Source organism: Rhinoraja longicauda, chromosome 30 (genome assembly GCF_053455715.1).
Source record: "Rhinoraja longicauda isolate Sanriku21f chromosome 30, sRhiLon1.1, whole genome shotgun sequence".
In the NCBI taxonomy this organism is placed as follows: Eukaryota; Metazoa; Chordata; class Chondrichthyes; order Rajiformes; family Arhynchobatidae; genus Rhinoraja; species Rhinoraja longicauda.
The window spans coordinates 24,841,372-24,857,964 of NC_135982.1; the positions used below are offsets into that span (position 1 = coordinate 24,841,372).

The 16,593-nt window shown below is 40.5% G+C and overlaps 1 protein-coding gene across 5 annotated transcripts in view; it reads left to right on the forward strand.

Moving 5' to 3' along the window:
- ubr4 (ubiquitin protein ligase E3 component n-recognin 4) overlaps positions 1 to 15,876 on the forward strand; it is a 165,264-nt gene extending 149,388 nt beyond the window's left edge. For all 5 annotated transcript variants that reach the window (XM_078425449.1, XM_078425451.1, XM_078425450.1 and 2 more), the window contains 12 exons: positions 1,966 to 2,156; positions 2,708 to 2,881; positions 4,359 to 4,458; positions 6,947 to 7,165; positions 10,431 to 10,544; positions 10,624 to 10,766; positions 11,686 to 11,811; positions 12,289 to 12,483; positions 12,561 to 12,785; positions 13,728 to 13,818; positions 14,857 to 15,019; positions 15,470 to 15,876. In XM_078425449.1, the coding sequence (XP_078281575.1) occupies positions 1,966 to 2,156; positions 2,708 to 2,881; positions 4,359 to 4,458; positions 6,947 to 7,165; positions 10,431 to 10,544; positions 10,624 to 10,766; positions 11,686 to 11,811; positions 12,289 to 12,483; positions 12,561 to 12,785; positions 13,728 to 13,818; positions 14,857 to 15,019; positions 15,470 to 15,534 (1,806 nt within the window). In that variant the 3' untranslated portion in view covers positions 15,535 to 15,876. The remainder of the gene's footprint in view (positions 1 to 1,965; positions 2,157 to 2,707; positions 2,882 to 4,358; positions 4,459 to 6,946; positions 7,166 to 10,430; positions 10,545 to 10,623; positions 10,767 to 11,685; positions 11,812 to 12,288; positions 12,484 to 12,560; positions 12,786 to 13,727; positions 13,819 to 14,856; positions 15,020 to 15,469) is intronic.
- The last annotated feature ends 717 nt before the right edge of the window (positions 15,877 to 16,593 follow it).

Below are 16,593 nucleotides of genomic sequence, written 5' to 3' on the forward strand. Positions count from 1 at the left end.
TTGTTCCCTGAAGGTGGAATCTCATGTGGATAGGGTGGTGAAGAAGGCATTTGGTATGCTTGCCTTTATAAATCAGAGCATCGAGTATAGAAGTTGGGATGTGATGTTGAAATTGTACAGGGCATTGGTGAGGCCGAATCTGGAGAATGGTGTGCAGTTCTGGTCGCCAAATTATAGGAAAGATGTCGACAAAATGGAGAGGGTACAGAGGAGATTTACTAGAATGTTGCTTGGGTTTCAGCACTTGAGCTACAGAGAGAGGTTGAACAGGTTGGGTCTTTATTCTTTGGAGCGTAGAAGGTTGAGGGGGGACTTGATAGAGGTTTTTAAAATTTTGAGAGGGACGGACAGAGTTGACGTGGGTAGGCTTTTCCCTTTGAGAGTGGGGAAGATTCCAACAAGGGGACATAGCTTCAGAATTGAGGGACAAAAGTTTAGGGGTAACATGAGGGGTAACTTCTTTACTCAGAGGGTGGTGGCTGTATGGAATGGGCTTCCGGTGGAAGTGGTGGAGGCAGGCTCGATTTTATTATTTAAGAGTAAATTGGATAGGTATATGGATAAGAGGGGATTAGAGGGTTATGGTCTGAGTGCAGGTAGATGAGACTAGGTCAGGGAGAGTGGTCGGCGTGGACTGGAAGGGCCGAACGGGCCTGTTTCCATGCTGTAGTTGTTATATGGTTATATGGTTGGGGTTGGTGCGGCTGTAAATGTGCCTCTCCTTTCACCCCAAAGTCTGGTTGCCTGCCAATATTCATTTGTGAGGTTTACGTCTTATTCATGTTCATGACAAGGCTGCTGCTGGAGAAGTCAGAATGACTTGCCCCTATCGGGTTAACTTGACAACGTGGTGGTGGTGGAGGACCACCATCTGGAACCAGTGTGGGCAATGTGGACTTCCAAGATGCTAATACTTCGGGAGTTTAAGGGTTTTGACTCAGTGTTGTTAAAATATGAGGAAACAGATTTATGCCAGTTAAGATGGTGTATGTATCTCAAGCCCTTGCCTTTCTTACTCGGAAAGCTCACGACTTTAACAAGTTACTTTAATCACAGTTTGCAGTCAGCCTGCAATGGGTTGATCAAGGATGATTTTTTTTTAAACACAAAGAACAAAGAATATAATTGGACTGAAGGGGGTTATTGAGGCGGCATATAGTCAAGAAAGCAAGAAAGGTTGTGGAACAACGCCTTCAATTTTTGGGGGGATTTACAGAAAGCCAAAGGGCTTCTATGATTCCTGGCATTCTGAATGAATGGCAGTTTTGTGGAGAGTGGAGTCAAGGCAACTAACTGAGCATTGAAGCCAGTGGAAAAATTATGGTCTTAAACGTATTATCGACTTGTGGTGTTATTGAGGAGCAATCAAGGTGGAGGTGCTCAATATTTTGAAGAAGAAATAAAGCAATCGTGATGACTGAACTGTTGTGTAGAACTGAAACATGGCTCGGGTAACCACGAGAAGCCCGGCGACACAACCTTATATAAATCAGCTGGGAGAATGATGGGATGAGGGTAGAAGCAAATTGTAGCTGATGTGGGTCAAAAAGGATAGCTTGAGTTGGTGTACGTTAGGTGAAAGTTTAATTCTTCCAACCTGTAATATCTGTCAGAAATACTGAGTAAGAGTTGTTGGAAATGGAGGAAGGAGTCAAAAATGTGGCAACAGTTTACATGGAGACCATTATCCAATGCTTTAGGAGGGTATTAGTTAGGGATAGAATGAAGAGGAAAGAGTCATCTTTGAAGTGCAGCTGGGAAAAGGCAAACAGCCTGAATTCCAAGTTCATGAATTTAGTATCATTGGGGCTTTTAAGGAACATGATGGAGATGATGCCATAAGATATTTTGTGCTTTTATAATTTTTGTATACCCTTAGAGCCGACTATAACACCTACTCTCTGATCATAGAGCTGTCTTGTGTGTAATTAAAGTTTTGCTGTTGAACCTATTTTTTGCCATCAGGGTAACCTGCTACTGACAGGTGACAAAGATCAGCTGGTGATGTTGTTGGATCAGATAACATCAACCTTTGTCCGTTCCAATCCAAGCGTACTACAAGGGCTACTGCGCATTATCCCATACCTTTCCTTCGGAGAACTGGAGAAAATGCAGATTCTTGTTGATCGTTTTAAGCCTTACTGTAATTTTGACAAGTAAGTGACCAAGTGGCAACTTTGATGTGTAGTGTTGTACATGCAAAAGTTCTAGTGTCACAATCTGCAATCAGAGGCCTCTCATAGAGCTAGAATAATTAACAGAGTTGACATTCAACATTAAGGAGTTGGAGGCTGACCTAACCAGTTAGAGTTTTTAGGGAAAAAACTGCAGATGCTGGTTAAAATCGAAGGGAGACAGTTAAGAACAGGATATCTGGACTCAGTCTGAAGGAAGGGTCTCGACTCAAAACATCACCCATTCCTCTTTCCCGAGATGCTCCCTGACCCGCTGAGTTACTCCAGCATTTTGTGTCTACCAGTTAGAGTTTTTGCTCTTTTGAATCAGAAGTGACATGAATAAGAAGTTACTTTGTCTGCTGAAGTATTTAAACAGACAGGATGAAATTGCAATGTGTGATTTAACAAAGATTCTTTTGCAAATTTGGTCATGAGGCCCAGTATTAGTTTTAGTCACTTTCTCAGTTTTTCTTCTGTGGTGTACCCCTGGGCTTTCCTACTCTTTAAATCCATTTCCGTCCTGTTCTTAGATATGATGAAGAGCATAACACAGATGACAAAGTTTTCCTGGATTGTTTCTGTAAAATCGCTGGAGGAATCAAAAACAATAGCAACGGACATCAACTGAAGGAACTTATCCTGCAGAAGGGAATTACGCAGAATGCTTTGGAATACATGCGGAAGCATATTCCAAATGCCAAGAAGTAAGATTCATTTCAACAGCACCAATTGTTTAGGTTTTAAATTTATTATTGTCCCATGTACATCATCATATCATATCATATCATATCATATATATACAGCCGGAAACAGGCCTTTTCGGCCCTCCAAGTCCGTGCCGCCCAGTGATCCCCGTACATTAACACTATCCTACACCCACTAGGGACAATTTTTTACATTTACCCAGCCAATTAACCTACATACCTGTACGTCTTTGGAGTGTGGGAGGAAACCGAATATCTCGGAGTAAACCCACGCAGGTCACGGGGAGAACGTACAAACTCCTTACAGTGCAGCACCCGTAGTCAGGATCGAACCTGAGTCTCCGGCGCTGCATTCGCTGTAAAGCAGCAACTCTACCGCTGCGCTACCGTGCCGCCCAAGTGAAAGGTTTTGTTTTGGATGTTGTCCAAACAGATTAGATATACCATACGTGAACTCAACCAGTTCAAACTCAAGTACAATAAATACAGCAATGGGAAAGATGCAGAATATAGTTCTCAGCATTGTGGCGCAACTGTTTTTTAGACAATGTCCACTGTCCTTAATGGGGTAGAGGTGAATCAGACAGTAACCTAGATTATGGAAGGACCGTTCAGAAGGCTGAAAATGGAGGGGAAGAAGCTGTTCGTAAGCCCGATGGTGCACCCTTTGAAGCTTCTGTACTTTCTGCCAGATGGGAGGGGGAAGAAGAAGGGATGCCCGCCGTGGGGCAATGTTTTGCCATGTGTTCATATTTTTCCTTAGTAGGAGTTGGACAGACTTGGAATGTTTTAATAATAATAATAATAATATATTCCTTTATTCGTCCCACACCGGGGAAATTTATAGTGTTACAGCAGCAAAGTGGATAGCAAGAGATCATTCATTATAAATAAAAGTAAAGACAAGGATAAATTGTCATCAGTTTACTGTGTATTCCTTAACTGTAACTGTTGACAGTTGACCGTTTTCTCCGGAACTCTAGAGATTGAGGGGAGACCTGATAGACGTATGTAAAATAAGGGGAGGTATAGATACGGTAGACAGTCAGAACCTTTTTCCCCGGGGTGAAAATGTCAATGACTGGAGGGCACAGCTTTAATGTGAGAGGGGCAAGTTTTTTATTCTAATGGTGATGGGTGCCTGGAAGGCGTTGCCAGGGGTGGTATTGGAGGCAGGTACAACAGTGTCATTTAAGAGGCCTTAGATAGGTACATGGATATGTAGGGATTGGAGGGATATGGATCACTTGCAGACAGATGGGATGGGTTTGGCTTGACACCATGTTCAGCATTGACATTGTGGGCCAAAGGGCCTCTTCCTGTGCTGTACTCTATGGAAAATAAGTGGGATCAAAGTTAATGGGTTAGGTGCTGTGGGGCTTTGTATATATGAGGAGCAGGATGCAGGTTGAAGAATTGTACATCATCTAGAGACCCACTCTTCTCCAGATCTTATCATACTGCTGTCTTTTTACAGTCTTGATGCTGATGTGTGGAAGAAGTTCTTGGCAAAACCATCCCTCCCTTTTATTCTTCGCCTGCTGCGGGGACTGGCCATGCAGCACCCCCCCACACAGGTACGTTCATTCCTCTGTCTTTGGTCCATTTCACTCGCGTTCCTCCTCACCTGGATCCTGCACGCGCTGTTCTGACATCTCGCTCCATTTGGTCAATTGTCTTGAATATTAGGAAGCCGAAAATAAGTATTAAGTGGAGAACCAAGATTCCTTAATCCCGTTAATTTAATTCATTTTTGGGATCATTTTCATAAATTCTTAAACATAGCTCTACAAGGACTGGTACAGGGAACAATAATAATTTGCAGGAGAAACAGAGCAGCTAAGGAATGCGCTGATTGGATTCTCACCCGCTCTCCTCAACTTGTTCAACACGAGATGAAAAGCAAGACGTAGAACATTTTCAAATCTTTTCTCTGGTAATTAAACTGATATCACATTGGCTGTGATTATGCAACCATAGGAGATTTCTCAGTATCATAATAGCAGATGCGTGGTCAAACAATGTACAGAATTACAAATATTTGACCACCACCATCTAATGACAAGATGCCAGTGAACAGATCTCATCGAGTTATTGCACAGCAGCCAAAGTTACACTGTGAGATATCACCAATGCCTGCCATATTTGTGGGAGGTGGGCAACCATAATACTGCACATATCATGCATTCCATGTTACCCTCAGGCCATTAATTGCATAAGGAAATACGATTAACGCCCAGGTCAGATAACGTGGGCAACAAGTTCTTGTCCTTGGAGGATATCGATCAACTTTGGGATTTTGCTTTCATCTTGAAGTTTCCCCAGAAATTACTAGAATGATGGAATTTAACTTGTTATGGTGGAATAACCAATTTGGCATAAGGTCTAACTTGGCACCCGGCTTACCTTTACAGGACTCTATCCGTAATTGTATCCGTAAAAGTCTGAGATCCCTGAGCTGTTGCTGTGAAGTGCTCTGATCAAACCATTGGAGTTATTCTGGGAACCACAAAAATGCGTGGAATTCTCATTTCAGAGCAGGGGTGGGTCACAATTCCTGTTGAAACAAGGAACTGCAGATGCAACTTAATACACAATAGGACACAAAGTGCTGATGTAGCTCACCAGGGCAGAGTTCTCCAGGGTTGAAAATCCTTCTGTCCAAGGAATAGTCAATGGGAGACTTGAATTTTCAGCCTTTCAATGAGCGATTTAAGGTACTGAATACAACAAGAAATCCAGAACAGTGTTTAAAGTATAACTCTGAAATGAAGGCATAAGCACAAGGTAGATTCAAATGTAGTGCCAATAAGCACTTCATATAGCGTTGGGGTCCATATCTAGAATGACCCTCTTGTACTGCTGATTGCGAAAAATACAAAGCAAGAATAACTCAAGAAGCTACAAGAGGCTGAGAAGAGGATGAAAGAAGGGAATCGTGACCTCGGGTACTGTCTGTGTGTAATTTGAACATTCTACCTGAGACTGCGTGGGTTTCCTCCGGGTGCTCCAGTTTCCTCCCACATCCCATAGACATGCAGGTTTGTTGGTTAATTAGCCTCTACTGTGTAGGGAATGAGGCGGTAGTTGGATAACATAGAATCAATGTGAATGGGTGATCAATAGTGGGGTGGATTCAGTGGGCCAGAGGGCTTGCTTCGATGCTGTATCTCTAAATTAATGTTAGGTATTGTGAATGGGTCGCTGCACTCCAGAATTTGAGTTTAAGTTCTTGCCAGCCTTTCATACAGTTCATATGATTACTAATTCCGACCAAGGTTGCATTATACACCTTGGTTTTTAATATGTGTCGAAATATTTCAAGTTAAAATGTGAGTCATTCTATCATCCTTGGTTGACGTTTGCATTGTGGTTGTTCTGCAATCCTTGATGTCATTCCTCGGGATAACAATCAGCTTTCCTTTTCCTAATTGTGGTGCGGTTGTGCAGCGGTATAATTATATTAGTGCAAGCCTATAAATTACTTGTGGCACTTAATCTTCCAAAGTTAATTGTCGTAACCATTGTCCTATTCCCCCACCAGTACTAGATGACCTGCATCTAATGTGTCTTTACTGGATCCTGGTTATTTATGCATCTTTGGTGGCACAGCGGTAAAATTGCTGCCTTACAGCGCCACATCCGGGTTCGATCCTGACCTCGGGTGCTGTCTGTACGGAGTTTGCACGTTCTCCCTGTGACCACTTGGGGTTTTCCGGATACTCCAGTTTCCTCCCACATTCCTAAGACTTGCAGGTTTGTCGATTAATTGGCCTCTGCAATTTGTCCCTAGAGAGTGTAGGATAGAACTAGTGGAAGGGATGATCGCTGGTCGGCACGGACTTGGTGGGCCTTGCTGTCTCTCTATACCTAAACTAAGGGGTTTCTCCATGTAATTCCTCGGGGTGAGATGCTTAGCCTGAGGGAGATCTCTCGTAGATGTATGTCTTTCACTTATTAATGAAACTCTTGGAATGGGAGAGCACTGAAGGCCAGAATTTCCTGACCTTTGTTGCCAGGTTCTCAGAAGTAATCTAATATTTATTTTACATTCTGTATTTTCAGATGTTAATTGGAATGGACTCCATCACAAACCTGCATAAATTGGAGCAGGTTTCCAGTGATGAAGGCATTGGAACTCTGGCTGAAAACCTACTGGAGGCACTGCGGGAACACCCAGAGGTCAACAGGAAAATAGAAGCAGCACGAAAAGAGACAAGAGCAGGAAAGAAACGAATGGCCATGGCTATGCGGCAGAAAGCCCTCGGCACACTTGGGATGACGGTAAATCTTTAGTGTATTTAAAACAGCACACGGGAAATGGACACTGGTAATGCCATCACAATTATTGTCCGCTTCTGTTTGGGAAGTTGAATCTTACTCCACTTGCCCAACATGCTCTCATAGTCATTTATTTCCTTTTTCTCATAGTCCAGATATCCTGTTTTTAAAATGCTAAAAATGGTCTTGGCTTCAATCAGTAACTAGAAACAGAAAATAGATGCAGGAGGAGGCCATTCGGCCCTTCGAACCAGCACCACCATTCATTGTGATCATGGCTGATCATCCACAATCAGTAACCTGTGCCCAACCTCTCCCCATATCCCTTGATTCCACTAGCCCCAGAGCTCTCTCTAACTCTCTCTTAAATTCATCCAGAGATATCACATGGTAATACACATGGTATACACATGATATCACAGAGATATACACAGTATCTGAGGCAATGGCATTACTTCAATATCCTATTTTGTGGAGCAAAAATCACACATTACTGAAGTTTATGTAAATTCACAATTACATCTCAACATTTTGCATACTTTGATCCACTAATGTGGTGTATTTTTACAGTCCTATGCATATGCAGTGCTTGTTTTAGTATCCTATGAGCCTATTTTACACATCTTTCAATTCTTCGGTATCCCTAGATTTGCTCAATTTGACGATTATCGCTAATCTTTTTTAACTAAAACATACTGCCTTGGAATTCCAACAGCTGCATTTTTACTTTCCATCAACGTCAAATTAGCGTGCTTTTAATCCTTTGCTTGAGGAATTTTGTCTCCTATTTTAATTGATTCTGCAAACTTGTGAGACCACTTGCTCTGATCTTGCATTGAAATTATAGACGGGCAGAGTCAGTAAAAAGTGATCCCAGAACTGAACACTGAGCTGCAAGAAAGCAATTGCTGTAATGCCTTTTTTAACCTCATTTGGGCAAAATGGGCTTGTACTTGAGTGATCTAATTGACACACATAACATTTACTGAGGATGTGGCAGAATTCATGTGCAGAGGCTGATTTGTCTGTCTTGACTGACTAGACTTACAAGTTACTGCCTCAGTGTAAAAGGTCAACTATCTAGAAGTGAGACGAAGGAAAATATCTGCACCAGGAGATTTTACCCTCAAGCCCTGTGGAAACTGGGTTATTGAATTTATACACGTTTAAGTGACAGTGTTTGCATTATTCTTTGTAGCACAAAATGAATATATGGATGTGAGGATGTGGAAACTCAGCCATTATTTTACTGCAGACCAGCTCCTTTGAGTTTGTAGATGTCGGTTCTGGCTCAGTAGGTTGTAGTAGGTTCAAGCCTCCCTATAATACATTTGATTCATACTGACTCCAGTTCAGCACTGTCAGCATTGTTAATTTTCAAATGAGACAGTAATATTTCGGAATGATATGAAGATCCTGTGATCCTATTGTAGAGAAGCATTAAATTGGTGTTATGGCCAATATTTAATGCTCAACCAATGTAACTGAAGCACGATAATGAATCCATGATTTAGTTGTTGTTTTGGTTTGTGATGTGCTTTGTGACCATTTTGTAAGGTTCTTTACAACTGCAATTTCCCTCCTGTTGTGTATTGTTGAAAGCATTTTTTTTAAAGTCCTTGTACCACCACTGCATGTTTCACGGAACGTAATCAGATGTAGTTTAGTTGAGTGATACAGCACGAAAATCGGCCCACTGAATCCACACCGACGACCGATAACTCGTTCACACTGTTTCCATGTTATCGCACTTTTGCATCCACTCCCTGCACACTGGGAGTAATTTGTAGAGGCCAATTAGCCGACAATCCCACACATTGGGGATGTGGGAGGAAACCCACACGGTCTCAGGGATGATGTACAAACTCCACAGACAGCACCTAAGGTCAGGATCAAACCTGGGTTTCTGGCGCTGTGAGCTATACCAACTCTGAGCAGCAGCAGCTCTACCAGCCTCGCCACTGTGCTGCTCTTGTTAGACATAATTCTGCTTTCTGAAAATAATTTTGGCTGCTATTGTCTCATTTTCTGAAAAGTTAGCAATTTCTTAAAATTGTAGTATGTTCCGTCCAATAGTGGAACTGAATTGTAGTTAGCTGGGTAAATAGATTTTAACAGTGTTCACTCTCCAGTCCTCTGGCACACGACACATCATTTCTCAGGTACCCACTATTTTCCCCGTGAGATAGACTTATCACAGACTGAAGGGGCCAAATGCTCTCCCTCCAAGCTGTAAGCTTTGTTGATTTCACTCTGGATCCATGAAGTTGTCCTATACTTCATATTAGTTCACGTTTCCAATACTTATTCAAACTTGTTCAAGCAAAATGATAGGGGTCTTTAACAGTTTGTTTTTTAAGTGGACAACCTTGGGCAAGCTTTAAACTTTCAACCTTGGTGCAATTTTAAATTGGTAATTTATCAAATGAATACTAAAACAAGCAAATCAATCTAATTTCACATACGCTGAACTGCATGTGCAAAATTCGAGTTCTCCGCCAGTGAGCAATTATTTGAACCTTTGCGTTTCCCTAAAGCCAAATTGTTGTCATCTGTGTAGTGGTGCTCCATATGTTCCTGACTAGCACAGCAGATAATTACTAAATGACATTGCCCTATAGTTTCAAGTGTGAGAGCACACAGCACCTTTCGTGTTGGCGCAATGACCCCATTATAGAACGTCGTCTGAAATGTATCAAATTGTGATTTATAGTCAGAGATTGATGCCTGCTAGATTCAAGTGGGAATGAATTCCATTATTTCAATCACTCTATCTTGCAAAATGGAAGCTGATGATTTGATTTAAGTCTTTTCATAGGAAAACTGATGATTGAAACAGTTCGAAGTGGGTTTGTAGGTTTGTAGGTTAATTGGCCTCTGTAAAAAAATTGCCTCAAGAGAAAGTGGGATAATATAGAACTAGTGTGAACAGGTGATCGGAGTGGTCTCGGTGAGCCATGGGGCCTGTTTCCATGCTGTACCTCGAAACATAAAAATGAATACTTGTCAGAAAAATGCAAATGCTTGTAGTGTTTTCTCAGTGATGAGTACTATAATTGGATTACCGGAAAAACTGGACAGCAACTATTAAAGACTATGGTCTATTCCATGAGAAAATAAAGTTTATTCGCCTTGATATGATTCACACGTTGCAGACTGGTGCAGATGGTTAGGTGTACGGATATATGCACCAAGTTGAGCAAGTGAAATTCTTTTGCAAAGGCTTTTAACTCTGGTCATTCTCATGGATTTGTTTCTTGCCCAACAGACCAATGAAAAAGGTCAGGTGGTCACCACAACAACACTACTGAAGCAGATGGAAGAACTGATCGAGGAACCAGGTTTAACCTGTTGCATTTGCCGTGAAGGTTATAAGTTTCAGGTAAGCCAGAGAAATGTGTCTCTGCAGTACTGTGTCCCTGATTTGCAATCACACTCATGGTTCTTTATGTCCATTACAGCCAACCAAGGTGTTAGGGATTTACACCTTCACAAAGCGTGTTGCAATTGAAGAGTTTGAGAACAAACCACGGAAACAACAAGGATACAGTACAGTCTCACATTTTAATATTGTACACTATGATTGTCATCTTGCTGCAGTCAGGTAAGAGCGACACTCTTTCACTCTTCAAACTAAGAAAGGTTATGACGTACGTTTTGTGAATCTTCCTCCAGTGAGATGGCAGCTGGAGAGAGCAGTGCACCACCAAAAATATGCAAACGGTAGATTGGGACCTTAATTCAGAGTTTTTGGATGGTCTGGCAATATTGGAAGAAAAATCCATTAAAGTATTCACGGAGAGTGAATAATTTTTTTCAAGCTCTAGAGGAAGAAACTTGTTAGAATGAGCAGCATGCTGCGGCCTTCATGCAGTGACTTTAAAAATCCTAATCTAGTATTTTGTGTTCCAGCACCTAGATCTGCTGAGCACAGCAAATACATGACTAAATGACAGGGAAAATTGATTTTGTTAAGGAACCCCTGCTGTTCCTGTTCCTCCTGTTCAAATTATTAAGCAAAGAAATTGATGTGCTGTAGATGATCAATATACAGAAATCAGCCACTAGTAATTAATGATGAAAAAGGGTCTCCTCATAAATATTTAGATTCTGTTTTAAAGCTATATTTACTAATGTCTGGAAGAAATGTTGTTCTGTCTTATGAAAGGTTCAGGCTATAATTATGTGGTTTTATATTTAATTGGGAAGTAAGTTCCCATGTTACGTAGGTGGAATGGAACCTGGCCTGAGAATCTTTAGCAATTAGGTGGCTCCTTTAAAGACATTGTTTATTTGTTCCCTGGGAAAAATAACTCAAAATTAATTGTGAGTGCAAACTCCTGAAACCAGTTTTCGGAGGACTAGTTAAACCACTGATTCCACTTTAAAAAATAATATTTTTACATTTATCACAATGTGTAATGGGTATATTTTATTTCTAATATTTACCAGAGATGTTATTGCATTGACTGGTGGGGTTTACTATCTCAGTAAGAATGATTTTTGTGAATTAATTCCCTCAGGTTGGCACGTGGGCGTGAGGAGTGGGAGAGTGCTGCATTACAGAATGCAAACACCAAGTGCAATGGATTGCTTCCTGTGTGGGGCCCACATGTGCCAGAATCAGCATTTGCTACGTGTTTGGCAAGGTAAGACTATGAGAGTCTTCAATGTGAAATATTTTCTGGAATTAGATGGGAGTGTGATTAAAATTAGGAACTAAAGGAAAGAGTATGCCACGTTGGGAAATGGTGATGTAGCTTACGGGAAAAATGTGGGAATTCATAAAAGCTTGAAAGACGCATAACATATGCAGTTCTATTTAGAACAAACGCAAATTATTAGTTTTCAAATAATATGCAGAATATACACAAAAATTTGCTTTTAACAAGTTTACTTTTATACACAAGCACTCACACACACAAAGAAATAACCGGTATAAGTCTTCACACAGCAAAGTGGGATATTCTGCAAGAAACTTACCTTGACGAAGACGTGAAGGTCATTAAAAAGTTGTGTGACTCGCTTCTGTGCTGCAACTACCTGAAATTAATTAAGGTGTTTGACATGGCAAATAAATTTCTGTATGGTGTACTAAATTTTAATGGCCTTATTTCTGATTCCAGACACAACACATACTTACAAGAGTGCACAGGTCAGCGTGAACCCACCTACCAGCTTAATGTTCATGATATTAAACTACTCTTCCTGCGTTTTGCAATGGAACAGTCATTTAGTGTTGATACTGGTGGAGGAGGCAGAGAGAGCAACATCCATCTAATCCCTTACATAATGCACACAATTCTCTACGTTCTTAATACGTAAGTACAGCAAAACCTCCATTGAATTGCCACCATTTTGTAATGATGTGTATTGACATTGTACAATTAAATCACAGGACACGGGCCACATCCCGAGAGGAAAAGAATCTACAAAGTTTCTTGGAACAGCCAAGGGAAAAATGGGTTGAAAGTGCTTACGAGGTGGATGGTGTGCACTATTTCACAGTCTTGGCACTGCATGTTTTTCCACCTGAGAAATGGAAAACGATTCGTGTTGATTTTCTCAAACGTCTCCTAGTCACTGCCCAAGCAAGGAAAGCATCACCAAGTGGCTCCACCAAGTAAGAGAACCAATATAGTCACTAAGGTTTGCGCTTTTATGATCAACAATTGTTTTATTGCGGATCTCATCAAAGTGGAAAAGTCCGATTTGAGAATGCATTTCCATCCAGTGCAAGGACGGGAAAAAAGTCTTGATCCTTTGGAGCTTTTTCACCATATCTCCGTCACTTTAACTTCCAGCATTGCACTGAATGGTCTTTTAAATATCCCCCAGAACATATATTTTTGCTCAGTAGATTATTTTAAATATCACTGTATCAAAAGAATTCCTGATAAATTATTATTTTTCATTGATTTTTGCTGTCCCGTCCAGTTTACTTTACTTTGAAATAATGTACTTTTATTTGATCTATACTTTCACAGGTCCAGGTAATAAGTCGAACCAGTGATTTATAAAGACTTTGAAATCAAAAAGTGGCCTGCTAGAAATGTTAAGTAAAAGAAATGTTGGAAGCACTTAGCAGGTCAGGTAGTATCTGTGGAAAGAAAAACGATTTTTCAGGGCTAAGGCTGTATTAAAGTCTCACATAATTCTTATATGTAGATTAGGAATCACAAAATGCTGGAGTAACTCAGCAGGTCAGGCAGCATCTAGGAGAGAGGGAATGGGTGACATTTCGGGTTGAGACCCTTCTTAAGACTGATGTCAGGGGGGGGGCGGGACAGGTCCCTGACATCAGTCTGAAGAAGGGTCTCGACCCAAAACATCACCCATTCCCTCTCTCCTAGATGCTGCCTGACCTGCTGAGTTACTCCAGCATTTTGTAATACCTTCGATTTGTACCAGCATCTGCAGTTATTTTTCTGCACTTATATGTAGATTAAATTGTTTCCAAAGATTAGGGGATACTGTCGTTCATTCTACTCTTCCCTCCATAGCACAAAAATTACTTGGAGCCTTTGCAAGTGATCTTGTATTAAGTAAATATCCTGATTTTCAGATTGTCAGACAAGTCTGTGAAGGAATACTCTGTGTACCGGCCTGCCCTGCTCTGCTGGGGATTAGTGGACCTGATCTATGGCATTTTCAAGGTATGACACTTGTTTGTATAGGCATATTGGCCTGAACTGTTCTGCGTGGAGCTGAATTTGATGGAACTCTAACATGTACCTATTTGCCCAGCAATAATCAGTTAATAATTAACAAAGTAAGATTTTTATAACTTACAAATTGTAATTGAGATAAAATTAGTTCACATAGTTTCAACTCCAAATTAGAAATCCAGTTAATGCTATCTGAGTGAAACAATAGCAGATCGGATGAATATTTCTTGATGGGATTATAACTCTTAGTTAAAATATATCGAACATTTATTGATATGTACACTGGCCCTATCCCCGAACTCTACCTCCACTACATTGACGACTGCATTGGTGCTACCTCTTGTACCCATGCAGAACTCACTGACTTCATCAATTTCACCACTAATTTCCATCCTGCTCTTAAATATACTTGGACCATCTCCGACATCTCCCTACCGTTTCTGGATCTCACCACTTTCATCACAGGAAACAGACTAGTGACCGACATCTACTACAAACCCATTGACTCCCATAGCTATCTTGACTACACTTCTTCCCACCTTGTTTCCTGTAAAAACTCTATCACCTTCTCCCAATTCCTCCGTCTAGGCTGCATCTGCGCCCAGGATGAGGTGTTCCACACTAGGGCATTGGAGATGTCCTCATTCTTTAGGAAGCGGGGGTTCTCCTCTTCCATTATAGATGAGGCTCCTGCTGGGGTCTCTTCAATATCCCGCAGCTCCGCTCTTGCTCCCCCTCTCCAACTACATCCTTTCTTTGTCCCGCTCCCTCCCCTGACATCAGTCTGAAGAAGGGTCTCGACCCGAAACGTCACCCATTCCTTCTCTCCTGGGATGCTGCCTGACCCGCTGAGTTACTCCAGCATTTTGTGTCTACCTTCGAACATTTATTGATACCTGATTGTTCTTTCTCTCTGAAATTGCAAACTTTGTTCGTTCTGCCTCATTATAATAAGGTAACATTGATAACATTTATATTTAATTGTAAAGTTGTGTTTTTAAGTCAATTTATACTTAACCACAACAGAAAGTTCCAACAAGCAACACAGAGGGTGGCTGGTCCTACTCTCTTGCCGAATATATTCGACATAACGATATGCCGATTTACGAGACAACAGACAGATCGCTCAAAACTTTCCAGGATGAATTCATGCCTGCTGAATCCTTTGCTGAATTCCTCGACGCTGCAGGTTAGTATTCAGAAAAAAATTGAATTTATTTGATTTTGAATTTGCATTTATTTCTTTCCTCCACTTCCACATAATGCAAATCATTGTAATCCATGATTAATGTATGACATATATCATGAAATATGTCTTCACAACTAGACATCAGCAATAGTGTATTATTCCAATGGATTATGGACTTCATAGAGCTAAATATATGAATCTTGATTTTACTTTAAGATTCCCATTCCTGTCAGAATGGGACTCTGGATGAAATTGTATTGTAGGTAGACAATGCATCTCTAAAACAAATGCCTTAATTGAAAGGTCTGGCTATTGCTGTTGGTACACACATTACTTTGGACACCTCAGTTACCATCCTTAAATGTTGTTTTGATATAGCGGTGTTTTTCACTTGGCAAATCCCATGGTGGCCACTTAATCAAAGATTTATGTTGTGTTCACTTTCTTCAGGTCTCTTAACAGAAATTGAAGATCCTGACAACTTCCTGAAAGACCTTCTTAACTCTATTCCCTAAAATGTTCCAAGTTCATCTGCTCAGAAACAAAGCAAATATTTAACTATACTTTTAGATATACTGTGTTTGCATTTTCACTCCTCCAAAACAATTGAAATTAATTTTAGGCTCAGTTCTTCAGCAATGCTTATTTTGTTAATTGCTTTTTCTGTGTGAGCATTCTGGGTTTAAGATTTTAACATACATGTACAAAGGGATACTCATTTAACCTGAGTGATTGCATGATGTACAATTAGTTTAAATTCCTGTTTTGTTGTTGTATCCAGTACTTCACTGTAACAAACCACTTATTTAAATGTTATGCTAAAAGTCTGGTTCATTATTACATCCAATAAAATTAAATCATGATTCTCCTTTTTGATGTCTCAATCTATGAGTGATTTAATGTTGAAACAGACTGCCCTCTTGTCCAGCTCTCCTCATGTTAAGTTTGCTATAGAATTACTTGCACGCGAAATGGCAACGTTAATTTTCACAATGGAAAATTGAAATGCAAGTGTCTGAATATGAACATAAAGTGTTGTGATAAAACCTTCATTAAACTTACACAAGAGGACAGATTCACTAACTCCAAAACTTAAAACACAGCAAATAAATCTGCCTGGGTCCGTGTGACATTGGAAATATTCAGAAGTGAAGATGCAGATTGTTGAATTAATCCATGCTTTAGCTCTGGCAGAGGATAAAGATGCAAATAAACACATTTTTAATAACGATTAGAGGTCATTAACCTGAAATTGTTAACTGTTTCTCTCTTCATTGATACAACCCGATTGTACAAGGTTTAAATTGTCTTTAAATTTATTGGGAGGAAGAATGAGTTTCACCCATCTTTAGGAGACTACATCATGATCCAATATCAACAATAATTAATTGCTGGATATCTCTTTCTACCCTATACTTCAAATGTTGGTCTTTGATCTGATAAGACCAACATGTGTTTGCGAGTTGATTTATGGCTGCGTTTCATTACACTGCAGGAACGATTGGCTCTCTTGTGCAGGATGTTTATAGTGCTCACATTATTGCACGTCTGATCTGGGCATTGTAATCAATGCC